Raw genomic sequence first — 26,736 nt, 5'->3', positions numbered from 1 at the left:
TCTTCCATACAACGCTCTTGTGTCTTTAAGAACACATCTGTGGGAAGCAAAAATTCCACTCAAGTGATGTCCTTAAGAAAGTCATTTGTACATCGCAGCACGTGACGTGACATGGCAAATCACATTTTCTTGGCCAGAAAATAGCAGAAAAATTACTACTGTCTTTTATTTATATCCAGTGTTACTTGTTTATTGCTGGCATGATTTTCTTTCTCCTACAGTACCTGCAGGATTTGGGTTCGGCAGGCCACCCTAACATCCTACAGTTGATTCAGGCTGCTTTGAAGTTTTCGGAAGAAGATCATGATATAAATACATAATGAGTCATGGAATTAGTTCATGTTTCGATATAAGGATGTTACTCTACATAATAATATGCCGAATGAGGGTGCTATGTGAGGTCTATCTATGTGTGAGGGGAGAGAAGGAATGGCCAGCTATTTCTTTATCATTTTCAAAAATCTATAAGGATTTACCAAGGTTAGGATCAAAACTGTGACAAGTTTTCCTTCAGCTTTTATAAGTATCATGCATATTGGGAAAAACTTACCATTTTAACCAGGTACGTAGGGATATAAAAATACAAGCTCACATTCAAACAGAAATAGGGGTTTGGAAAAAAATTTTGTGAAGTAAAACTTAATCCCACTTCACAGCTTTACACAGACTTGAATGCTGAGGGTTCTTAAAAAACAAAACCCCAACGAAACCTCCCATGTGGCATGTTCTCATTTTTGCCCTATGCTGAAGTCACTTGTGATCCACGACTTCTTTTGGTCCCTCTGCTGGCGCATCTTCAGAGTGTGGACCATGTCCCATGGGGCTTTGCAGTGGACACCGCACACAGCAGGCCCTCAGTTCATTATAATGTTATACTGAAATTTTGAAAATGGTTATGCTGCTCCTGTCTTATGGTTTACATTTGAAAGAATGGGGGCACCTGGGTGGTGCAGTCAGTTAAGTGTTTGACTCTTGATTTTGGCTCAGGTCGTGATCTCAGGGTCATGGGACAGAGCCCCATGTTGGGCTCTGTGCTCAGCGTGGAGTCTGCTTAAGAGTCTTTCTCCCTTTCCCTCTGCTCTTCCCCATAGTAGGTGCTCTCTCTCTCAAATAAATAAATCTTAGAAAAAAATTTGGAAGACCATAATACATAGGGTCAGAGATATACATACATGTGATGCACACATATATAATACACACATATGGTTAAAACTGGTCATATGATCAACCAGCAGGGTTCAGTGAAGGCAAGTATCCCTCCATCTACCTTTTCTTGATCATCTCTTCCCTCTTGGCAGGAACATCTACCGCCACAAGCCTAGAGCTATTCTATGCATTTCTGTTAGACTTTAAAGAGTATTTTCTGAAAGTGCATCATTTTAAGTATGGTTTTTGATGGCATTTTGTTACAAAACAAAGAAAGAATGGAAGACATGGAGACTCAGATCTTTTTTACAAAGTTTTAGGAAGAAACAAAGACATTCCAAAGCAACCATACGGTAAAGCCATGTTGGGACGGCATGTTCCAGTGAAGACACATTCATACGGCCGAGAATTGAACTGTGAGATCCACAGCTGCATTTTTATCTGTGCAATCCCGTACTTGAATGGTGTGAATTTGATGGTCACGTTCACCTTCCCATTAGCCGGGATTATTCCTGAGGGGAAGGAAATGAGACAGCACAATTCTTTTTCCTGCAAAGTCCCAACAAAGAGGTTGACACACAAACACACTCCTCCCCTGGTTAGTCAAATACTTCTATTATTCTTATATAGCCTTTTCATTAAATCCATGTGAATTGACTTCGCATGTTTACGTTGATCTTATTTGCCAATGGCTACGTTAATTCTTTATAATAATTATTTGACTCTCAGTTATAGAAATATATACACATCCATCAGCATTAGTGAGTCAGACATGAACTCCTAGAACTATGATCTCTAAGCCAATTATCAGATGTCATTGTTTACACTCTAAGCTATAAGAAAAACTAGGAACACACATATAAGTTTATGCCCAAAAAATTCAGTTCCCTACATTTGGGCGTCATTTGAATCTTTCCTTCCAAATCTTTGGGATGGGCCACTGCTCTTTCTGAAGTCAAATATCCCACTATGTCTTGTTCCTCTTTTGTATCTCTGGGGTCAGTGGGGCTTGGAGCATAGTAAGTGCTCAAAAAACATGGGAAGAAAAATAGAAGAGAGAAAGGAAAGGAGAGAGAGGGGGAGAAAAGAGGAAAGATCAATGTAGTAGGTAGAAGAAGGGCTACTGCTTGCTGTGATTCCCACTGAGGGCTCTTTGGTTTGCCTTCTAGATGACTTCTTAGGCCCCTGTGCATCTTTTGTTTGCATGGTCCCTATAGAGGATTTACACAACTCCCTCATAAATGCTTGGCGCTCCCTCCTTCCCATCTATGTCCTCTGAATTTATACCACTGTCTCCCCGGTTCTCTATGCTCAACCACATGAACCTTTCATTTGGCCATCTCAGCATTCACTAAGCATTTACTCTGTACCAGGCAACATGTTAGGCACCTGAGGAATAGGAATAAACAGAACAAAGTCCCAGATCTCACAGAGTTCACTTTCTAGCTGGGGACAGCAAGCAAGCAAACCAAAAATGATTATAAAATGTAAAATCATGTCATGAATACCAACAAGAAAAAAAAAGCAGGGTGTGGGGGAGGCAAGTGAAACGTGATGTACTATTTGAGAGAGGATAAAGAGAAGGCTTCTCTGGTGAGGAGATGTTGCAGCCAAGACCTGAAGGTGGAGAGGGGCCTATGCACTAACTTTCCCAGACTGGGCTCCTGCTGCCTCAGGGCCTTGGCACCTGCTATTCCCTCAGTCTGGAAAGCCCTTTCTCCAGATCTTCTTTTAGTTTCTTAATCCTACTTTCCGAAATCACTGTCTTGGCATCTGCCTTACTCTAGACTCAAATGCAGTTTTACCAGCATCCATTACAATGTTCCCAGCTCAATAAATATTTGTTGAATGAGTGAATGAAACCCCTCTTGACTCTCCATCCCCGGAAGCCTTCACTCCCCTACACTTCTGTCAGCCCTGCAGTACCCATGTGCCCCCTGAACTGTTGCCTTCTCAAGTTTAGAGCTCTCCCACTTGACTGCAAGCCCCTAGAGCTGACACAGGGCCCCAAAGCTCGTTCACCTTCCCAGAACCCTAGTGCAGGGCTTCAGAAATAGGTATTTGTCAACTTCCTGAGAGCAGAAGTCCAAATCTTTTTCTTTTTTCTTTTTTTAAAGATTTCATTTATTTGAGAGAGTGAGCGAGCGAGCACAAGCAGGGAGGAGCGGGAGAAGCAGGGAGACAGATAAGGCTCAATCCCGGGAACCTGGGATCAGGACCTGAGCCAAAGGCAGACACTTAACTGACCGAGCCACCGAGGCACCCGCAAAAGTCCAAATCTTGAAATGCTACCCACTAGTGACCCAAGAGCTCACTGCAGGGGACAGCGAATCAGCAGAAGAGCTCAGTTCTGTGGGCCAGCCTAGGATCAGCGGAACAGAAACTGCTGCATACAGTTTGGGACATCGACCACCCACGAGGTCAGAAAATACACTGCCTGACCTCTGGTTTGCTGGTGGGGGGAGGCTTCAGACTGCGAACATTCTAGTGCTTCTGCTCCAGCTCATTAACTTAAAAAATTAACAAGCTCTGGAGCAAGGATTAATGTTTGCCTTGACCTGGATGATTTATTTTTAAGTGCTCCCAGCCTGCAGCTAATAGCTAAAGCACACTGGAGGCGTAGCCCGGGCGACCAGGTACACCGCTTTTTCCATCAGCTCGGCTCTGTTAACGGAACTTGGCTGCGGCTGTCAGAGGCTAACTGCTCTTAAAGGTGTGCCTCACAGAGGCAGATTACTGCTTGGCAAAACTAATGCTGGGAGAAGGGAGAGAAAGTGTCACATTTGAAAAGTGGGAAGGTTCCCCTGCCCCCAAATTACGACTTCCTTTCCAAAAACCCAAACCACGATTTTATGGCTTCAGTCCAGTTTTGTCTGGGGCCGATTTTGGATCGCAACCCTTAACATCAGCAGGGATCATGTGAAGTCACAGGGCAGGGAGGCTGGCGAGGCAGAGGGAGAGAGGAAGGAAAAACGGAGAAATCAGTGAAAGCCTAAGAAAATCCTAGTCTATCGATAAAATGGGTATAGTGAAGAAAACGTAGCGACACTGAAAAATGCTATGATTAATGGTTGACTGGGAAATTCCACTGGATCTTTGCCTTGATGATAATTATGTAAAGTATGCATAAATATGGCCAGTTACCAAAAGGAGATGGAAAAATAAAAGTACGGTGTTAGGGCAGTTAGGCCCGGGGTGGGGAATCATTTTTTAAACATTTCTTCTTTTATGTTCATATGGCATCATTACAATATTGTTATACTTTTAAAATAACTTTTTCTTTGAAGTCCTCAGAAAGCACAGATCATCTTCCCTAAATTATCACAGAGCCCTATAAGCCCCATGCTTGAAGTGTTAGTAAGTACTGGTCTTAATCTTCCAGGATTTAGGGTTTTACGAGCTGAGTGTTGTTGGGTTAATTTCTTAATCTCTCTAAGCTTTGTGTGGGAATTTAATAGCTGTGTAGTTTAAAAATTGTCCATGAACAAGCTATCGATGATCTCAGTGTTTTGGATTCACTGGATTACAGTGGGGTTGGGGGGCTTCAAGAACGTTCCTCCCATCTGACTCACCACCATGAGTCACACACTACCCACTGGGACACTCACGGGCCACCACCACCCCCAGGGTGTGCGGACAACAAGACCCTGACTTGTTGGGTCCTGTACGAGCTCTGTGACTTGGCTTGTTACTTTAACTGTGGCTCAGTTTTCTCATCTGCAAAATGGGACAAGGTTTAAAGAAGAAAAGAATGTACAGGTCTGGGATAATATGTACTTATTACAGAGTGTGTGCCCTATGAATGTGTCCTTCCCAATGTTTGTGCCAAGTAAAATGAGTAATAATTTATTGTGTATTATATTATTAGTAGTATGTCAAGAAGAGGGAACCAGCTGGCTCAGTCAGTGGAGTGTGTGACTCTTGATCTCAGGGTTGTGAGTTGGAGCCCCACACTGGTCTTGGAGTCTATTTAAAGAAAAAAAAATTAAAAATCAAATGTCAGGGAAACCAGGTTAAGCATCTGGCTCTTGATTTCTGCTCAAGCTGTGATCTCAGGGTCCTAGGATTGAGCCTCACTTCAAGCCCCACATCAGGCTCTGCCTCAGTGGGGGGGGGGGGTCTGCTGGAGATTCTCTCTCTCCCTCTCCCTCTGCCCCTCCCCCCCAATAAATCTTGAAAAAATAAATAAAATAAAATGTCAGGAAGAGGAAATAGTTCTTGGGAAAACTTACACAGTTGACTACGGAACAACATGAGGGTTAGAGGCAATGACCTCCTATGAAGTCGAACATCTGTATGTAACTTTTGCCTCCCCCCAAAACTTAACAATGAAAAGCCTACTGTTTATCCGAAGTCGTACCAATAACAAACAACACACATTTGTATGTATGTTCTATGTGTTATATGCTATATTCGTACCATAAAGCAAGTCAGAGAAAAGAAAATATAAAGAAAATCATAAGGAAGAGAGAATACATTTATAGTCATGCTGTACTTATTGAAAAAAATCTGAATAGAAGTGGACCTGCATGACTCAAACCTGTGTTGTCAAGGGTTAGCTGCACCTGACCCATTTGAGTGTTAAAGAAGGAAGACGCAATTGCCTCATGATGCCAAGCCTCTGAGATGAGTTTCCCAAAAGCAGGTGATTCTACAAGTCAAGAAACAAGGACTGAGCTGCCTCTGGAAAGGTCAGCTTTAAAATTTAAGCTATGGGGGGCCTGGGTGACTCAATCAGTTAAGCCTCTCCTTAATCTATCCCCTCAATCCCCCAAGTCCCGTCCCCCAAATACCCCCTCCCACCTGGCTCATGAGTGCACACATGCATGCTCTCTTTCTCAAAAAAAAAAAAAAAAAAAAAAAAAAAAAAAAAAAAAAAAAAACTGAGTCCTCAGACTTTCTGGTAAGGGCTAAAATATGAGTCCCAAGACTTTCAGTTACCAGTTCATTTCTAGGTTTCCCTGGGAAGGACCAACTTGCTAAGCCACAACAGATACTGTTAATTACTTCAGCACTCACTTTATTAAAGAATATATTTATTTGAGAGAGAGTGTTTGCGCATGCAAGAGTGGGGGGAGGGGCAGAGAACCTGCAGCAGACTCTGTGCTGAGTGCAAAGCTGACACAGGGGTGGGGAAGGGGGGTGGGTGGAGGGGGGTCCATCTCATCACATCGAGATGGTGACCGACTGAGCCAGCCAGGTGTTCCTCTCAGTGCTTATTTTAATCTTTAATCCCCTTCCCTCCAGCTAGCCTTGGTGACTGAAACCAGAAATATTTAGTAAAATGGAGTCTTTTGGGATCTCCCTTTTCCTCCCTGTCCACCAAATACCCAAAATGCATTGACATGAGGAGCAGGAGCAGACAGCCTGGGGGCCCTGCTTATGCTAGTGGGAAGCTGCAGAGCAAGCAGTCTGAGTAGAAGGACGCTGGGGAGAGCCAGGCTAGCCCGGCAACTCATTTTCTGTCCAGCTTGTAACCTGCTGACCGGGAGCTGGGAGTGCCACCTCATGTATTAACGACGCCCCTCTCCTGGGCGCTGTCCAGCAGCGCAAAGACAGCTCAGGGAGGCCAGAGAGACTGCATGGGGATGCTTCTGGCTGAATTCATGAGCTGCCTGAAGCACCTCGCACAGCACCTGCCTTCTCCCATCGCTCACAGGGACACCAGGAGCCTCCCCCTGACCACGTCCCCAGCCTCACCAACCCTTCAGCAAAGCCTGTCCATGCCACCATTTGTCATTTCCATGGCCGGCACCCATCCGGGCCAACCTGGGCTTCCTTCCTAAGGGGACAGTCAGCTCCCCGTTTGTACTACTCCAACCCAGTCCCCCCTCAGAAGCATAATGAGGTCAAGCCACCACCCCCTGCTGAGAACCCTCTCCTGTCTCCCTCCCAGCTCAGAACCAAACCCTAACTCCTACCCTCCTCAGGTCCCTGAGGCCTCTCCAACTTGGTCTCCCTTGGGGCATGCCCTCTTCCCCTTGGGCGCACGGTCCAGACACTCTGGGCTTTGGGACTTCCCTCAAACGTGACCCCGACAAGCCTGTTCCAACCTGATGGCATTGGGGACTTCCTCTGCTTGAAACCCTTTTTCCTAGCTCCTGACTGCTGGATGACAGCAGTCACCTGGTCCCATCCCCCACTGTCACAACCATTTCTACCCTGGGCAATGTCCTCTCTGGGTGCCTGTGTCTCTCCGCCATACTGGGATGTCAGATCCGGGGGCAAGTCTGTCTTGCTACCTGGGCAGCCCAGCGCCTATCACAGCACTTGATGGACAGCAGGCACTGAGTGCTTAGTTCTAGAATAAATGCCAATGTGGGGCCACAGGACAGGATTCAACCCAGCAGCATTTCTGGTAAAAGATGGTCAAGTGAAGCCATTTGCCCTTGACTACCCTCCTGTCAAACTCACCAAAACAAGAAAAAATTGTGCAAAATGGAAGAGAAGGAAAATCTTCTGTTAAACCAGGGAAATGACTATACTTCCAAAGCCTGAAAAAGCAGATGCTCCCCAAATACTGTATAGTAAGGTGTGGGAATGAGCAGAGAGCCAGGAAGGCAACTGGTTTCCCAAAGGGGAAGGGGAACAGCCATGAAAAAAATACATCTACCTCCTCTTTGATTAAAGTGGCAAAACAGGGAATGTGGCTGGGACCTGGAGAAGGGGGGATGAGGACAGAAGAGACCAGACCTCAGCATCCTAGAATAGCAGGGAGGGAGCTGAAGAAGTATTTACCTTGCCCTGACATTTCTATTGTCTTAGACCCAGGACCCGGAGGCTGGAGGTGACTTGATGGGGACAGAGGGGAGCAGGCAACCCCACGATGGTAGTGCGCAGCACAGATGATCCACCTGGCTTTCGTGAGCCCAGGGCAGCACCAGGAGGTTTTCTGTCAGGATGTGGGAGCCCACGGACTGTGGCCAGACCCTGGCTTCCAATCCTAGCTCAGCCCTTGGACAACCCACTTAAACTACCCCATGCCTCCGGTTCCTCACCTGCAAAGCGGACCTACTCATAGCGTCGCCTGATGAGTGTGATTGGGAGTATGATAGGAGCGGTGCTGGGGTCTGGCACAGGGTAAGGGCCATGCAAGCCTTAGATACTACTATAATTATTTTCATCATCATAATTCCTTTCCCACTTTATTCTTCTTTTGGCAGCAGGCCCTACTCAAAGCTGAATAAAATGCTGAGTAGAACCAACACAGGTATTATGCATGAAAACTGTACATTCAAGAATGAATATGCTTTGAAGAAGGAAAGGGACATAAGCAAAAGCAGGTGAAGAACACACAAGAACATCACAAGAGGGATGACCTCAGAACTCAGGTGGTTCACCAAAGTCTTAAAGAAATGACAGACAGCCTGACCCTCCCACAGCGAGAGTTACTAGGTTCAAGGAAGTGATGGTGGAACATACTAGAAGGAGATAAAGAGAGTTGGTGGGTTTGGGAGACACACAGAAAAAGGAAATGGAAGGGTCACTGAAGTAGACACTGCATGAGAAGGAACAACAAAACACACACACATACACAATGTACACGCATGGACACATGGGTAGAGCCATGGCAGAAAGGAATGAGGAATCCCCACAAAATTCAATTATGTTAAGGAAGATAACAGATACCAAGGGCAAAGGGTGACCAACACATACACATAATTTATGTTCCTGAACAAGAGAACAAAGCAAATAGATTAAAATACTTAGTTTTAATAGTTGAAAAATTTCCTAAAATAACCAAAGTCCTTTTTCTTCAGATCAAAAGGATATACCACATTCAAGGAAAACAAATGATACAGAGAAACGCCTGGCAGATTACTTAACCTCAAGACTGAAACAAACACAAAAACAAAGAGAATCCCAAGGGCATCCAGAATTCACCTTGGGCAGGTAAAGATTCTGGCCAGCCTCTGACTTCCCAACAAATTCTCAAAGCAAGGGGCACTTGGGTAATGTCTACAAAGTTCTGAGGCCAACAGTCTTGGTAAACCAAGACTCTTCGACCCAGTCAGGTTGTCCTTCAAGATGACAGGCTGTAGAGACATGGTCAAACATGCAAGCATTCTCGGTATGTAGCCTCCAGGAACCTCTGGTTAACAAGCTGCTGGTTTCACATTCCAGACAAGCCAGGGGAAGAAAGGACCTAAAGAACTTAGAATGGAGGAAAAGTGGATCAAAGAATGGAGGTGGACACCCGGGTTCCACTGAAATAGAAACGAAGTAACTGTGGCATTTCTGGTCACAAGACAGAATGCAAACGCTATCAGCTCAGAAAAGGGAAGATAAACTTACAGAAGGTGAAGCCATTAAGGAGGGAGAGAGACACAGAGCATGGACGCTCCCTCCCACTGTCCGCACCGCCATGTTTCCGGCTGGAGTTGAAGCATGCAAGACAGTAGCTCTGACCTCTTGATGTTTTTAATACTCTTATTTGTAGCTGTAAATTTTAAGACTATCACTTATATCAATGTAGTTCAACAACTCCTTTGGCTTCACCTGTTTGTTTTTTTCAATCAGTATCAAGTCATGAAACATATTTTTATAACATACTTCATTTTTATAAAGCCACTTCTTAAAGAAATATTTATGTCTGCTCAACCCCCTATCTTCCACACTCCTTTCCACCCAGAGCTCTTCTTTGTTTAACTCTGTTGTTACTGTTGCCTGGTCTGGGGCATATCACCCTTCCCGGACCATCCCTGTAGGGAACCCCAGAAAGGCCTGCTCTCCTGCAAGCGAAGCTGGCATTCCTTTTCAGTCTCCTGGAAGACAGGATTTTCCAGCAGGAGGAGGGGTTGGCTTAAGCCATCCCTGGCCCCTCCCTGGGCCTCGCTGGGCTAGTACCCCTGGATGGGCAGGAGAGATCCAGAGCTCAGTCTAGGTATAGGAATTGGCCTCTGGGTGAAGTTCACTGAATGCTGTTGATCAACCAAGCTCAAACCAGCCCAGACTGACAGGCCATCAAATGGTCATCTCAAACAGGAGATACCTAGGGATCCCAAAGGCAAGAAGAATATACAAGGCTGGGTGGAGAGCTCTTATTAATCTCCCTAGCTTTTCTCTCGAAAAATAGAATTTTCCTAAACTCTTGGTCTATGATACAGTTCTGTTTGTCTTCCTCTCCTCTATTTCAAGGTGTCCTCATTTTGTTACCCTTTTAGCTTAGGGGAGGGGGGTGAGAACTTGAGTCTGGAGTCAGACAGACCCTGTTGCTTTGGGCAGGTCATCTGGCCTCCCTGAGTCTTGGCGACATTGGCAGTAAAAAATGATGCTACTATTTCCTGCCTCGTAGGGTTGTGGGGGGCAATGGGGCGGTGCCTGTCACGTGGTTAACAATTAATAAATGGGAGTGATTCTTAGCATTATGCCCACAACTCTGTGTAGAACCACCATCACTTGTCAAGGACATAACTAATGTCTGGCAAAATGTAACATCGCTTCCAAAGTGACACAGCTGCTTCAGGACCTGTGTGTAAAGAACCGCCACCTGCCTCTCTAGCTTTTCCTGCTTTCTTCAGTATGCTACTGCAAATCAGTTACATATGCCCTTAAATAAGGGGCATAAGGAACCCATTTGCATTCGGTGTATTAACTGTCCTTAAATGTTCTCACTTCCTCATTATTCAGTTTGGTGCTTTAGAAAGTCATAAAAACGTCTGATCTCTTGATTTTACTTCTCATTAGCATTCTATTCCAACCCGGCTTATGGCCTCTGGCTTTTCTCAAATTGGCTGAACTGGAAGGTGATCAGAAGCACTTCGCTGGTATATCTCACTCATTTCTATCACTTGCCAAAGACATACCTGGATGTCTCCATTTCTCTGTATAGCCATATAATCAGCACTATTTTCTGGGATGAGGCTATCCATGATGGTCTTAGCCACCAAGGAGAAACATTTTATGGGGGCCTCTTCTGTGTGCCAAAGATCCAAAGGTCGTACCATCCTCCTGACAACCCTGACCTGTCCCCTGCAGGTCTCACCCATTCACAGGTGTATAGTGAGGCAGGGAAGAGAAGCAGGGCAAACTTCCCCATTCATATTCTTGTCTGGAAGGAAAGAGTTTGCTCATGGATGCCCAAAGGCATCTGGACCCTGTTGGTGAGGCTTATTAAATGATAAAATACCTCAGTCAGGGAGGAAGGGGGCTTTGAAGAAGAAAGAGACAAAAAAGTGGGTTAACAGTCACTTTCTTTTGAAACCTGAAGAGGTAAATGCTGGGGGGCGGGCACCACATCGGCAGGTGTTGCAGGAGAATGAATGAATCCAACTGAGATCACATGATTGGACTAGGTCAAGTCCCTATACCTCCCCCCAACCCAGAATAGGAGGTATACAAAGGTGCCTTGGACTTTGATGGGTAGGGTTCAGTGTTTACAGTGTCATAGTGCTCATCTCAGGGGAAGGGAAACTCCTTTGGTGGACCTGGGCCTACAGGTAATGCTTATAACCAAAAAGCAGTCTGGGTCCAAAGCAAGGCCACAGGTTCTAGGATTACTCCCAAATCAATATAAAATGGTCATAAATTTGCATTTCATAAGAAAATGCAAAATATAAAATTATTTATAATGGCTGATCTAGTCCTCATAATTGGGGGGATAAAAGAGAACATAAGTATTAAGACTTTCCATAAGAACTCTGGCCAATAGTCCTCAGGAACACTTAACTAGCCATTTTAGGCTACAATTTGCCATTGATATGAATTGCATGCATTCTTCTTGATGTATGTGACACCAAGCAAATGGCCAGGATCTCAAAGTGGTCAAAAGTAAACAAGTTCTACCATTTTTTTCTGGCATTTGGCTCTTCTCCAACACTAATAAAATCTTGGCCAAAGTCATGTATCGCTGGCTCTTCCAAAATTATTGACAGAGCGTTCTTGATGTTTTAATTGTATATGATTTCTTGTCAGCAATATAAAGCTCACAAAATCCTTTACTTCTTTTCCCCAATTTCAGAAAGATCTTGGCCCCATCACTGGAGCCAGCTTCTGGCAGCTCTAGGGCACACATGAATCCTAAGGATGCCCAGTGGGCAAATGGCCTATTGAGTTAAAGTTGGGGGCCCTATGTCAGAGTCATATCTTATAAGTGGAATTATCCTATTCAAATTTTTTCATTTGGCAAGCCTGAGCACAGAATGCCTGGAAGGCATGAATAAATGATGCTTCTAGTTCCTAGAGAAGATGTTGCTGTATAATCCCATGGACCACGCATGTCTCCATGGCCTTTAGATAATCAGTTACTAATATTTGCCCAAAAGAGTGTCCTGCACTAAGCCTCATAAGGAGGTTGAAGGGTCCAGCCTAGGAGATCATTTTGTAAAGCCAAATCAGCAAGGCCATCCACATGATGCAGAACGTTTCAAATCGTAAAGGTGGGGTCCGCAAAGTTCAAAAGCCCTGGTTTGTTCTCATTTGTTTTCATTCATTTGCTAGCTCCCTCCCTCACTCATGCTTTCGCTTGCATCAAACTCTTCTGATTTTCCTCTTGGATCACTATCCCGGACCCAATTCCCCTCAGTGTCCCCTGAAGGCCTATGTGTTCAGGGCTCAGTGCTCTGTCCACCTCTCTTGTCTAGCCACACCCACTCCCCGGGCGACCTCCTCTCTGTCTCACGGCTGTCCACTTCTTTAGTACCTAGGTGATGTGGAAATTTCTGTCTCTTGCTCCCACCTCTCACCTGCCTTGGGTTTTGAATAGGCTGTGTTTCAAAACCCTTTCAGTAGATTAATATTCTATATCTTGGGACATAGTTCTTTGCAGAAGTAGGCCTTGGCCATAAGAACCTCTCACTTCCTTCCCAATTCCCCCTGCCTTTTCCTTGCCACTTGACACCAGCTTAGTTCAGGCTCTCAAGACCTACATGATTTCATTCCCAACACAATGATTTCCTGGTCTCCTGCCTCTACCCGCCCCAGTCACTCCTGCACACTGCAGCAGTACTGACCTTTCAAAAAAACAGCTCCTATCACAATTGCTCAGAAATCTTGGTGGTTCCCTTCTGCCTATGGAGTTTCACAGAATTACAGACCATCAAGAGGGGCAGGATCATATAGATGAACCTAGTCTAGTGATTGCCAAACACCACTCTGAGCAATGTCCACATCAGGATCACTGGTAGGTGCTTGCTACCAGTACAGAAAACCAGACCCTTCCCAGAGCTATTAAGTGCAAATTACCAGGGATGGGTCCCTTAGCTTCATAGCTGTCATAAATGTTCAATGTCTTGGGGTACTGCCCTGCTCTAAGTCCCATCTCTGACTCCCCTCTACAACATTCCCACCAGTCTTCAGTGATGGTGAACTAGCTACATGATAAGAGATCAATTCCTATTTGAGCATCTCTGATGATGCACCAGGAGCTGCCCGGCCTAAGGCCATTCCTTTTTATACTACAGTGATTCTTTTTTTATTTTTTTAATAATTTTTTAAAAGATTTTATTTATTTATTTGAGAATGAGAGAGCAAGAGAGAGAGAGAGAGAGAGAGAGAGAGAATGAGCAGAGTGAAAGGCAGAGCAAGAAAGAAACAGGGAACTTGATGAAGGGATCGATCTTGGAACTCCGGGATCACGACCGGAACTGAAGGCAGACACTTAATTGACTGAGCCACCCAGGTGCCCCTACACCATAGTGATTCTTGTTACTGACACAGCTGGCCTGTCTCCAGTGCCTTTTTCTTCTCCCCATTCCTACACTGACCTGATGCTCTTTCCCCGGTTTATCTGGATCTGTCTTAGCACCTGGCTTTCAGGGACATTCCCAGAGGTCCAGTGTGGTCTGATGGCCCAGGGAGGGACAGGAGTCCCTCCTCTGTCTTGCTGTCATCTCTCAAGTAGAGTCTAGACTAAGATCACAGGAGCTAGTTCACTTTACCAACTTACCTCATAGGTCAAATTCTTTCTTTTTTTTTTTTTTTTTTTTTTTTAATATTTGTTTATTTGACAGAGAGGGAGAGCCAGTGAGAAAGGAAAGACAAGCGGGGGAGTGGGAGAGGGAGAAGCAGGCTTCCTGCCGAACAGAGAGCCCGATATGGGGCTCAGACCCAGGACCCTGGGATCATGACCTGAGCCAAAGGCAGTTGCTTAATGACTGAGCCACCCAGGCATCCCCCATCAACGGTCAAATTCTTATAACCTCTTCAGAGTGAAGGTGGAAATTCAGTTTGTATTTTATGAGGCAGTGCACCAGCTTCCGAACCAGAATCACTGGTTTCAAATCCTACCTCTGCCTCTTACTCCCGAGTGTCCCTGGTGCTTCATTTCTATGTCCATAAATTGGAAATAATAATTATACCAACCTTACATGGTTGTGGTTAGATTAAATATACAGGTACTTCAACATATATCAAATATATCTATATCTGTCACCTGGAACAGTGCCTGGCACATAACAGTCACTAAGTAAGTGCTACTATTATTATTCTACCAAAAGGCCTACAGCAAGAACACCGACTATAATTAAAAGCAGAAATATAATCTTGTTTAGTATAATTTTGGTAACCACTTATTCTCTCTGCTCTTTAAAGCCTAAAAGTAATAAAGCTTCTCTCCAGAAAGAGAATCAAGTACTGTTTTTGTTTTGCTTTTTGCAATATAAATAGTAAGCTACATTGCATTTCAGAAATCTTAGAATTGATCCTGGTTCTCTAGGAAATAATCTATATACATCTCATAATTTAGAAGTTATTCAAAATTTCTGCTTTGAACACTCATATATGCACTCAAAATCAGGAGATTAGTGGATACCCAGACATTCAAGAATAAAGCTATTTTAGTGTTCACAGCAGAACACTGTGGACGGATATTTAAAGCCCACACCCAAACATCAAAAGAGACAGAAACTGGAAGCAGTAATTGCTTTAGAGGAGATTTTTCTTTCAAAAGTTCTGAGCAGAACAAAGATCTATGCCCTTTGGGGCAGGAAAAGGCAGATTGTCCACACCATGTGTGTAGTAAATTCATGACAGCCTTCAATAACATCCCAAAAGCTTGGTAAGAGATGCAATTCCCATTTTATCAGAAATTGAGTGAAACGGATACTCCAAGGATAAACCAAGGGCCAAAATTAGAAGAGGAAAGGATTAACTTCCGATGTCAAGTTTTGATCTTGGAAGAAATTTACTTGGACACTGTTATAAATTATCTGCACAATACAAATGATCCCAAAGTGTCCTCATTCTCACGTGTCCAATCCCAATTTACAATATGTCAGACACGTCAAATCTGTTACTGTTACACATGTGAAGATACCATGTTCAAGTGTAGCTTATTCTCTTTTAGACCTTGAGACCAACTCTCCAAATCCCTTTGATCTGAGAACCCTAAGGAAATTAGAAACTTGAAATCTTGACTCCCCTTACCTGATATTGGATCAATAGTAAAGGCTTCATGAGACTGAATCAAAGTGATATGAAACTCGAAATCGACAGGGCAGCTGCACTGCAAAGGGATAACATATTTTTTGCTGTAAACAAAAAAAGGAAAAAAAAGTTTTCTTGATAATGAGTTTTTTTGATCGCAAGGAATAGACACTCAAGTTACATAATAAACAACCACAACAGTGAAGGTTGACACAGCAGCTAGAGTAACTCCTGGGTGCCTCCCGTCACACACATGTCCCAAACATTAACTCCTTGAATCCCGTGAGATGGTGTTGTGATCATCCCCACTTACAGACAAGGCAAACAAAGCACCAGAAAGGGTAAGTGTCCTGCCCAAGGTGACCCAGCTAGTTCATGGCAGAAGTGGGCTTCAAGGCAGGTCAAGTGGGCCCAGTTTCTGCACTCAAATACCTCTGTCCATGCTGCTTCTTGAGTACTGTCAGGTTCTTTCTGTGGACACCCACAGTTACAGGGAAAGGGCTTCTCTGCCACCCAATGGGCCCCAGGGAACCTAGGGAACACGGCATGAGCAGGCTTGACACAGAGAAGCCTGGGAAGCCCCAGGCCTTTACGGAGCTTGGACCTAGACGGCGCTGAAGAAACCACCCTTCCAGTTGTGTTGGACTGAAATGTGCCAGAGACTTCTTATTTGGTAAGAAGGCCAACAAGCAGCAGAGGACCCAGAAATGCTCCCTCACCAAGACTAGTCCGACTTCTGAGTGTGCTTGAGGTTGTCCCTTATGGTACTGCAGGAGCTGCTATAGTTGGGCCGTTGCTCAGAGGGCCCTGAGCTTCTCATCATGTCTTCTCCTACTATCAGCCCAAGCCCAGGTGGGCCAGAGTTTGCGGTGAGCGAGGCATGGAGAAGCTGAGCTTCTAGCACTTGGCCTCCCCACAGATATGGAGCTGGGGTGGTAGGTGATCCAGCCTCTTTCAGCAGCTGAACATAGAGCTCAGCCCTGCCCTCTATCCCTGTATTTCCTTCTGCCTCCTCCCTTCTCTACCTCGTAACTCCTGCACCCTCACAGCCCATCTTGTCCTCCTGCCCAGCGGTTGGTCTCCACCTCTTGACCTTTCAGTGAGAGCCTTCCTGCCAACCCTTCTCCCTCCCATTTCCCAGTCTGTGTGGGAGACTGAGACTACAATCGGGCTGAGTAGAACTATCAGGCCAGCTAGCATGCTGTCTTCTGGGTGGTGCCCATCCTGACCTTGTCTGTCTCGGGGACTTTTCCCACAAGGACCTGCTTCCTTACCTGTCCCACACCTGTCTACCTGGGAGACTGAGTCCTATGAAGGCAGAGCTGAGTCTGCTTGCTTCTCCAGCCTGACCTCAACAAAATTCCAGAACCCTGCATCTGCTGGACATTCAACAAGTATTTGTTGGAACAAAGTAAAATAACTCTTTTTCCATAGTAATTCTGGGGATATGGTATAGGTCAAATGTGGTTTTAAAAATTATGCCAAGAGCATTTTTATTTGGCTTTAAATTCACTACCTTTTTAAAATTTGTGGACTATTCTGAATATAAAGAAAGAAAGATATAGAGAGTAATATAATAGAGATCCCTTTATCCACTACCAAGCTCTCAAATCTGCTTTGGGTAAACCAAAAATGTTTAAGTGTTTAAAAATGTTTATGGATGAAGAAGATATGGTCCATATATACAATGGAATATTACACAGCCATCGGAAAGGATGAATACCCAACTTTTGTATCAACATGCACAGGACTGAAGGAGATTATGCTGAGTGAAATAAGTCAAGCAGAGAGAGTCAATCATCATATGGTTTCACTTACTTGTGGAGCATAAGGAATAACATGGAAGACATGGGGAGATGGAGAGGAGAAGTAAGTTGGGGGAAATTGGAGGGGGAGACAAACCATGAGAGACTGTGGACTCTGAGAAACAAACTGAGGGGTTTTGTGGGGGGATGGGTTAGCCTAGTGGTAGGTATTAAGGAGGGCACGTATTGCATGGAGCACTGGGTGAGGTGCATAAACAATGAATCCTGGAACACTGAAAAAATAAAATTAAATTTAAAAAATGTTTAAAATAAATAAATAAATGAATGAGTGAACATGTTAAAAGCGTTTAAAAATAAAACATTGCCAAACACTTGAAACTCCCTGTACACCTCTCCCCTTCCTCCACTTTGTCCCTCCCCATACTGACCCCTACCCTGTCTCCACTGTCCATCATTCCCATGCATTTTTATAATACCATTACACATGTAGGTACTGACAAAATCTACATTGTTTTCAACAATATCATTCTAAAACTTGCTAATGTTGTTCAGTGCTATCTGTCTGATATTTATCCATGATATACAATTTTTTAAAAAGATTTTATTTATTTATATGTCAGAGAGAGACAGAGACAGAGACAGAGACAGATAGAACACAAGCAGGGGGAGCAGCAGGCAGAAGGAGAAGCAGGCTCTCCAGTGAGCAAGGAGCCAGAAGTGGGACTTGATCCCAGGACCCTGGGATCATGACCTAAATAAGCCCAAGGCAGACACTCAACAGAATGAGCCACCCAGGTATCCCCATGATATATGATTCTTATCCATGACACATGAAGTACTGTTCATTCATGTCACTAGTGATGAATATTCCATTCCATGACTATCTCATTCCCACTTACCTATTCTCTTGCTGAAGGACATTTAGGTTATTTGCACTTTTTCACTATTGTGACGTGGCAATGACAATCCTCGCTTGGGGTTCCTTGTGCCTCAGTACCAGAGCTACTCCGGGTATACCCCAGGAATGGAATTGCTGGGTAGTAGTAAAGTAAAATGATCAACTTTACTAGCTATGGCCAAAATGCTCTCCAGGTGGTCAATGTGAAGTCTAAATGGCTCAGACACAGTCCCTGAAGATCAGGCCAATGACTCATGACTCACAGCCACATGAGCCGGATGGTGCTTGGGTTGGTAACCCCAGTGATCTGCTCAGAGCTGCCTGGCGAGGTCAAATTGGCTGCTCAAGATTGTTCTACTAAGAGCTGCATGTTTGCATGTTCCTGAACTAAAACCAAAAAAATACTGCTGGGACTTTTTATATATGCCCAATTTTAAACTAATTTTAGAGCTCTGATAATTCCCATAGAAAAGGTGTCAGGATATTTGTTTAGCGATGATTACGTGAAGCCAAGTTCCTGATGCATTAACCAATCTGCAAAAACAAACGATTCCCTAAAGGCACAGAATTCCAAGTAACCTGATTCAGAAGGAGACACAGCAGTGCAAGTAACACAGATTTGCTTTCATTACTGCAGCTTGTTATTACCGGTGCCGAATCAGCAAGGATGACGGCCATAATTGCGAATCAAGCACAGTCTAGATGAATTTGGGTCCCAAGGAATTTTGACAAATATAAAGGTTAGTTTATTTAGAAATTTTTCATATTTGAAAAAAACAGAATCCCATTAGATTCTAAGGGGACTTAGAGATTCTAAATACCCTTGTTAATTACCATTAAAAGTGATTTATACTGAAGAAACATGAATATACACATCTTACGCCTATGGTTCCTGAGACACAAACAGTACCCTGAGTTCCTCTAACTTATAGGAAGCAGCCAATCGAAATATCAAAAGCATACAGAAGCTGGTATTTTTGAAGTTAACCACAACTTTTATCCTCATTACTTTATTATTTAAACATTTTATCAGTTACGCTAAGGTCATGTATAAATATGAAATACTTTAGGGGCGCCTGGGTGGCTCAGTGGGTTAAGCCTCTGCCTTCAGCTCAGGTCATGATCTCAGGGTCCTGGGATCGAGCCCCGCATCGGGCTCTCTGCTCGGTGGAGAGCCTGCTTCCCCCTCTCTCTCTGTCTGCCTCTCTGCCTACTTGTGATCTCTGTCTGTCAAATAAATAAATAAAATCTTAAAAAAAAAAAAATGAAGTACTTTAAAATGATGTATAAAAATATACCCAATACTTTAAAAGAATTATTCCCTATTTTGAATAAAATCCAACCCAAAACTTTTACTTATTCTTTTACTATTTTTTATCTTAAATTAAATTAATTAACATATAGTGTATTATTAGTGTCAGAGATAGACTTCAGAGATTCACACGTCTTACATAATCTCCAGTGCTCACTACATCACATTTATTTTATTTTTGAAATTTTTTTAATGTAATCTCTACAGCCAACATGGGGCTCAAACACAACCTTGAGATCAAGAGTCACATGTTCCACCAAATGAACCAGCCAGGTGCCTCCCAACCCAAATCTTTTAAATACATTTTTTAAAGATTTTACTTATTTATTTGACAAAGAGAGAGAGAGAGAGCCCAAGCAGGTAGGCAGAAGGAGAGAAAGAAGCAGACTCCCAGCTGAGCAGAGAGCCTGACCCAGGGCTCGATCCCAAGACCCTGAGATCATGATCTGAACCAAAGGCAGACATTTAACTGACTGAGCCACCCAGGTGCTCTCATAGTTTTTCTTTTTAAAAGATTTTATTTACTCAGTTGAGAGAGAGAGAGCGCATAAGTGGGGGGGGGGGGGGAGGCAGAGGGAAAGAGGGAAGCAGACACCTGCTGAGCAGAGAACCCGATGCGGGGCTCAATCTCGAAACCCTGCAATCAAGACCTGAGTGAAAGGCTGATGCTTAATCCACTGAGTCACCCAGGTGCCCCCAACCCAAACCTTTTAAATACTAGACTTATATCATGATTATATACAAGTTGTGTGCCTATTAGAAGAGAGTAAACATTTGACTTACGGAAATTAGATATTATAAAATAACAATATAAATTCAAATTTTTTCCTTCACCCTTCTCTAAATGCATGCTAGTAAGGGTCAAATATCCCACGGGTTTCCAGTTAATTATATAACATTTGTTTTTACCTTAGTCTGATGTTATTTTTATCATTCATTCTAAAATTTAACATTATATTTGTCAAGAAGCTAATCAAGCCTTTTTTGAGAGAAGGAATGATCTCGTGAATTTGTAGATAACATAAAATCAGATTTCCTCCTTAATTCCAAAATCTCAGTATGCAAAGAGGGGGAGGAAGCACTTTGCCATATACCGGATCTGACTCCTTTGGGGAGAATGCAGGTTAACTGACAGCAGTATGACTAATGCTAACTTATGACAAGATGCTGGACTCAGACCGCACAGTAAATTAACCACTCATTAGCTGTGATGCCTACATAAAAATCTGAGGGACACAAACTCAAGATAAAGGGAGGTCTCCCCACGGAGACGTGTGAATAATTTAAACTATCACGGAGACGTATGAATAATTTAAACTATAACATTGACTGTCACATGTCAATTTTATAGGACTTTTGCTCTGTCAAGTGCTCACTGATGAAGGATCATGGTTAGATCCAAAGATGTGGGCAGCAACAGTGTATCCATGTCACAGTCTTTCCCTTGCAAATGTACAGGAGACTCATGAAAAAATTACATCTGGGCACGCTTTGGGATCACACGCTGTAGCAGCTTTAAAACAACTCTGTGAACTCTTCCCACACTCCTTCCATTGACAGGGGGGTCTAGGTCTTCTTCCCTGCAATCTGGGCTCCAATTGCCAGAATGTGTTGGAAAGGATGCTGTACTCCTTTCCTGAGGCCAAGTCTAAGAAAAGGCTCACTCTGCAACGTATTGCCCGTGTTGTAAGAAAGCCCAGGCAGCCTGGGGAGAGAACCTTGGTCTGGCTGAGGACCCAGATAACACCCAGCACATGAGTGCAGCATCTTGGAAAGTGGATCTGGCAGGCCCCCCCCCCACACACACATTGATGAGCTTCTCCACGTGGTTCACGCACAAACAAAACGAGGGATCGCTGTTCTTTTAAACCATTACCTTCTAGGGTGGTTTGTTACAAAGCAATAGAAAATGGACCCAAGTGGCATTCTCTCTGTCTTGTTTCTTCTTCAGTAAATGACCACCTTATCCCCCATTTCTAGTTGCAACCTTAATTTGGCAACTTTAAAGCCCTTCTCCTTTTTTTTTTTTTTTTTTTTTTTTTTTGGTACTAGCCCTTCATAGGTACCAGTCACCACTAGGCTTGTATTTTGGTTAACCCTCCTGACGCTTGATATGTACTATTACTATGCCCATTTTATGGATAAGTGAACTGACCCACAGGGTAGTCCAAAAGCAAGCAGTTCATAAGAGATGAGTGGAAATTAAAGGCGGGACCCCAGAACCTGAGCTGTTCACTGCTATATTTCATTACCTCTCTTTGGTCTCTAAAGGAATAGCTAATGACATCTCATTGTTTGCACTAGTCTTCTCCTTTATTGACATTCTCTTTGAAACTGAGCCCTCTGTGCTTATTTGTTGAGCTTTTTAGAAGGCCTTTCCTTTAATTATCCCACAAGCAAGAAAAGCCTAGAAAATCCCAAGGCCTGTTCTCAAATGTTACCAACCTCCCTTCAAGCACTGCTACGTGCATAGAGACAAAGGAAGAAATCTGGGGGCTGACTCGTTGTTTTGCTTTAAGCTGTGGATGTAAATTGTTGTATCCAGAATGTGACCCCAAAACCAGAAAGCAATCAGACAAAATGATTAGTTGCCTGATAAGCCAGACCTCCAACCCCCTAAACAGGCAATGATTTGAAAAGATATAAAGAGTTGAGGGTAAATTACGTTTCAAATTTCAAAGTGTGCCCTTTTATCTAAGATAATTTATGTTCTTATGAACTTTCATGTGCTGCTTATCTTATTTTCAAAGACACAATTAATCTCACCGGGATTCGAGCCTCAAACGAGAAGCAGAGGGGACCCACGATCTTTAACGATATAGTCAAATAAAGACAAACAGAGATTTACATAAAGAAATGTTCAAGTAACAGGCATTTACTTATTTTTTACACTGAGAGAATTAAACACTACCCTCATTTTAGCCTAAGCTTAGACCAGTATTGGAGGTAAAGAGCAAGAAGTAGTCAAAGATTCAGGGAGGGTCGACATCTGTCTCTTGCTGGCCTGGCCTTTGAGCGCCTTTCTTGCCTCTGGTTCAACTCTTTTCTCAATCTAATTGCTTAGTCCTCCTTGTTGCTAAAACTCCCCACTCCCTGCCTTCCCTCAGGCCTCTGTAGTTTAGGAAAAGGTGGAACCCCAGGGAACAACCAGAATTAAAGGGGTCACCTCTGCATTCTTGGTAAAAGAAGGTAAGGCATTTCTCTAGGGGCTGGAATAAAACTGAATTCAGAAAGTTAGAGGTGACTGTGACATGCTTGCTCTCTGCAGAGATAATACATGCCCTATTCACATATATACTTTTTAAAAACCCCTTTAACAAAATATGGTAACACATACATAACATAAAATTTACCATTTTAACTATTTTTTAGTATACAGTTTAGTGGTATCAAACCATTCACACTGGTGTGCAACTATCCCCACCCTCCTTCTCCAGAGCTCTTTTCATCTTGCAAAAGTGAAACTGTCCCTAGTAACGCCAACTCCCCTTCCCCCAATACCCCTAGCCCCTGGCAACCCCCAAACCTTCTACTTTCTGTCTCTGAATTTGACTACTCCAAGTACCTCATATGAATGTTTTCATACAATATAAAATAGCTTTGAAAAACTAAACGTCAGGGGTGCCTGGGTGGCTCAGTGGGTTAAGCCTCTGCCTTTGGCTCAGGTCATGATCTCAGGGTCCTGGGATCGAGCCCCGCATCGGGCTCTCTGCTCAGCATGGAGCCTGCTCCCCACCCCACTGCCTGCCTCTCTGCCTATTTGTGATCTCTCTCTCTCTGTCAAATAAATAAATAAAATCTTAAAAAAAAAACCCAAAAACTAAACATTAACTTCACTTAAAAATGAAATAATTTTTATTTCGTTCATAAAAATAATTATTTCTAATATGTATTATAAATAATACATATTAGAAAAACAGCACCTCACAACTCACTTGAGTTGCAGATAATGTGGGATAAGATGGAGTAAGGAGTGAAATTCATGAGTGGCTCCTTTGAGTCACAGCAGGGCCCATGGCTAAGACCAGAGAATAGGGACATCTGTCATCAGGAAGAAAGTCACGTTCAAGGGAAAGGAAGCAACTGAATTGTGATGTGAGGGTAGAAGAAAGCCTCCTGCAGGCTGATTTCTTCTTTTATTGAGAAAAATACAGCATTTATTTGGAGATAAGAGGATACACTAAAAACTACTGCTGGCTTTTTCTTCTTTTAAAATAGGGGGCACAAGGAGCCACACGCTAACTGCATTCCAAACATACCTCCTCAGAGCTGAGGGACCTGTCACGTTGGGCCTGACACAGCACGGAGGGGACCTGGCTTGGTCTTGCGGCTTACCCACTAGCAACTATTAGAAAAAAAAGCTCACAGGAAGAGTAAGACATGAATTTTTAAAGCAAAGTAATTTGCATTCAAATAATTTCGATATTGAAATGGCTGTAGATAAGGAATTTCCATGAGCTATTTCAGGCATGTTGAAGAAAAAGCAATTATTTAAGAAAAGAGTCACAATTCAGTTGACTGTTGCTAGTTACTCTGCTTTAAGTATTCCGACAAGCATGAAATAATCACATTCTAGAAACCATGTTTGTTTTGTCTTGTTTTTAAAGATTTATTTACTTGGCGGGGGGCAGAGAGAGAATATCCAAGCAGATCCCTACTGAGCTTGGAGTCTAACGTGGGGCTCAGTCTCACTATCCTGAGATCAGGACCTGAGCCAACACTGAGCTGGACACTTAACTGACTGAGAGACCCAGGTGCTCCTCTAGAAACCATGGGAAGAGCACACAGGTATGTGTACACTGTGTGTGTGTATGTGTGTGTGTGTGTGTGTGTGTGTGCATGTGCACATGCATGCGTGCAGGTATCAGAGACCTGGATGCTGAGCATGGAGAACAGCAGCAGTAGTGACCAGATGTGGCCTCTTGGACAGGGCTTGGTGGGAGATCTGTCTGCTGTATAAACCAAGCAAGGAGGAGACATGCCCAGAAAACACTTTCCATTTAGGAGTGTGTCTCCAACACCAAAAACTATAGTGTTTGTCTTTGCTGCTTCCAGTAATGTGCTTTAGGGAGACACGGAAACTCTTTGTGTTATATTCTTAAATATCAGAATTGGGGACTGGCCCCTGGATATTTTTTGTAGAATTTAAAATGTAGTTCATTTTTTAAGTTCTTACTGCTGGGGCACCTGGGTGGTTCAGTGGGTTGGGCATTTGCCTTCGGTTTGGGTTGTGATCCCGGGGTCCTGGGATCGAGCGCCGTGTTGGGCTCCCTGCTCAGCGGGGAGTCTGCTTCTCCCTCTCTCCCTGCTCGTGCTCTCTCTCTCAAATAAATCTTTTTTTTTTTTTAAGATTTTATTTACTTATTTGACAGAGATCACAAGTAGAAAAAAGAGGCAGGCAGAGAGAGAGGGGAGCAGGCTCCCTGCTGAGCAGAAAGCCCAATGGGGGGCTCCATCCCACGACCCTGAGGCCATGACCTGAGCCGAAGGCAGAGGCTTAACCCACTGAGCCACCCAGGCACCCCTCAAATAAATCTTTAAAAAAATGTTCTTACTGCTTAGTTCATGATAGCAGCTTGGTAGTTTCATATAAGTCACAAAATGTATATGCTATGGAGTTTAAGGAATCATTCCAAGAATGTATTCAATGCCTACAGGAACCTAAGCAACAGAAATACCCCACCTTTCATTACTACCTCTATGCACGCATTCATTTGTTCTAGGTGCTGGCCAAACATTGGTACCACTCTGTCCCTTAGCCCCATGCAAACCAATCAAGCAATTTTCCAAATCAAAGTTGTACAAAATCTAAGGGAGAAAAGCAGAGTATTACAATATTCAAACGAGGCCTTAATAAGGTCAATACTGCTTCCCAAATTTTCAGTTTTCTAGCCTTTCCATCACTTTCCCTAGGAGTCAAAAGTCTAAAACTCAACATTTTGTTAAAAAAAAAAAGTGTAGGCCTTCCATTGAAAGTTTCCTTTGGTGACTGTCTCAAGTTGGCACCCACTTCTGCTGAATGAAAGAGGGAAGCAGTTATGCCCTTCCATTATTGATATAGATCCCTAAGGTTTAGGAATGGGATGATTTTCATTTCCTGTTAAAATTCACAAAAAGAAACTGGCATAAGATATTAGGTCAGCAAAGGGGTATTAAATCAAAGCAATTTTAACTATAAAATATGATAGAATTTTTCATATAGTAAAAATTCAGGCTGTTACCAAGTGCCTTTTTTCCTCTGAATATCAATTTTGAAATACAAGTTCACTGCTGCTCGATAAACTCAAAGTAGGGGCTGAAATAAAGCACAGGTGTGTTGATGAGTTCAAGTCCCCCTTGTCAGAATATTTCCATAAAAAGTCGCTGCTCCTTCGTGTCAACTTTGACTCTGGGATGTAAAAAAATGAGTCCCTAGCATAAGGACAGTGTTTCCCCGGATGAACTGAAAAATGTGAATTTATTCTCTTTGAGTAGGGAGGGCTTCAAAAATATCCTTCTGAAGATCAATGTTGTGTTGTAGTCATTCTGACCCCTTCATTCTAACCCAGTTACAGCTGGTTTGTGGGGCCTTCAAGCAGAGGCTCTTTACTTGCACAATTCGAAAAAGGACCTGGTTGCTGTCTATGCCAGTCACCCTCACTGTGGCTCTTTCCCTCCCAGTGCTACTCACATTCTCCTGTAGCCCACATGCTTTCAACCATAGGGCAGTGAGAGAACTAGGTTTCATTTGGACATCCTATTCTGACCTTGGGTATTCCCACACTTTCTGAATGAGCCATGAGGTTCACTGCCTAAAGAAAAGCATCCTTTGGTAAATTCTTAAACTTAATGATGTAAAAGTTCCAGCCCAGGTTTGGGATGGTGTAGCCAGGGACCTGCTCTGCTGGCATTGTTAATGTGACCCTGTGGTCTACACAGCATCTGCAGCCCTGAGATGGACTCTTAGTTCCACTTGCTTTGGAGCAACATGACTGCCTTGCCATGGGACCAACCAGGTTGAGTGAAAAATGGGGAAGTGACAGGGAGTCCAGGAAAGGGCCCAGGTGACTTTCATGTAAGCCTGTCTAGAGCACACTAACCAACTGGACAACAGTCATCTTGGTGCAAGGAAGACATGTTGATGCCACATGGAGAGAACTGGTCAACTGACTGGGTTTGTTACAGATTTTGACTGGTTATTGGGTACCAGGTAGACACTGCTAGAGAAACTACAGAGCTTGATCAATCTATGTGAATCTTTTTAGAAACAC

General features: G+C 43.5%; 1 protein-coding gene across 3 annotated transcripts in view; it reads right to left on the bottom strand.

Annotated features, from left to right (window-relative positions):
• The window catches only part of CFAP221 (cilia and flagella associated protein 221), an 81,543-nt gene that overhangs the window by 38,240 nt on the left and 16,567 nt on the right, over positions 1 to 26,736 (bottom strand). For all 3 annotated transcript variants that reach the window (XM_047722592.1, XM_047722590.1, XM_047722591.1), the window contains exons 7-8: positions 15,511 to 15,614; positions 1,499 to 1,658 (exon numbers count right to left, since the gene is read on the bottom strand). In XM_047722592.1, the coding sequence (XP_047578548.1) occupies positions 1,499 to 1,658; positions 15,511 to 15,614 (264 nt within the window). The remainder of the gene's footprint in view (positions 1 to 1,498; positions 1,659 to 15,510; positions 15,615 to 26,736) is intronic.

The sequence above is a fragment of the Lutra lutra genome, chromosome 3, assembly GCF_902655055.1.
Source record: "Lutra lutra chromosome 3, mLutLut1.2, whole genome shotgun sequence".
In the NCBI taxonomy this organism is placed as follows: domain Eukaryota; kingdom Metazoa; phylum Chordata; class Mammalia; order Carnivora; family Mustelidae; genus Lutra; species Lutra lutra.
Note: the sequence above shows the minus strand (reverse complement) of the source record. Positions and strands in the feature narration are given on the sequence as shown.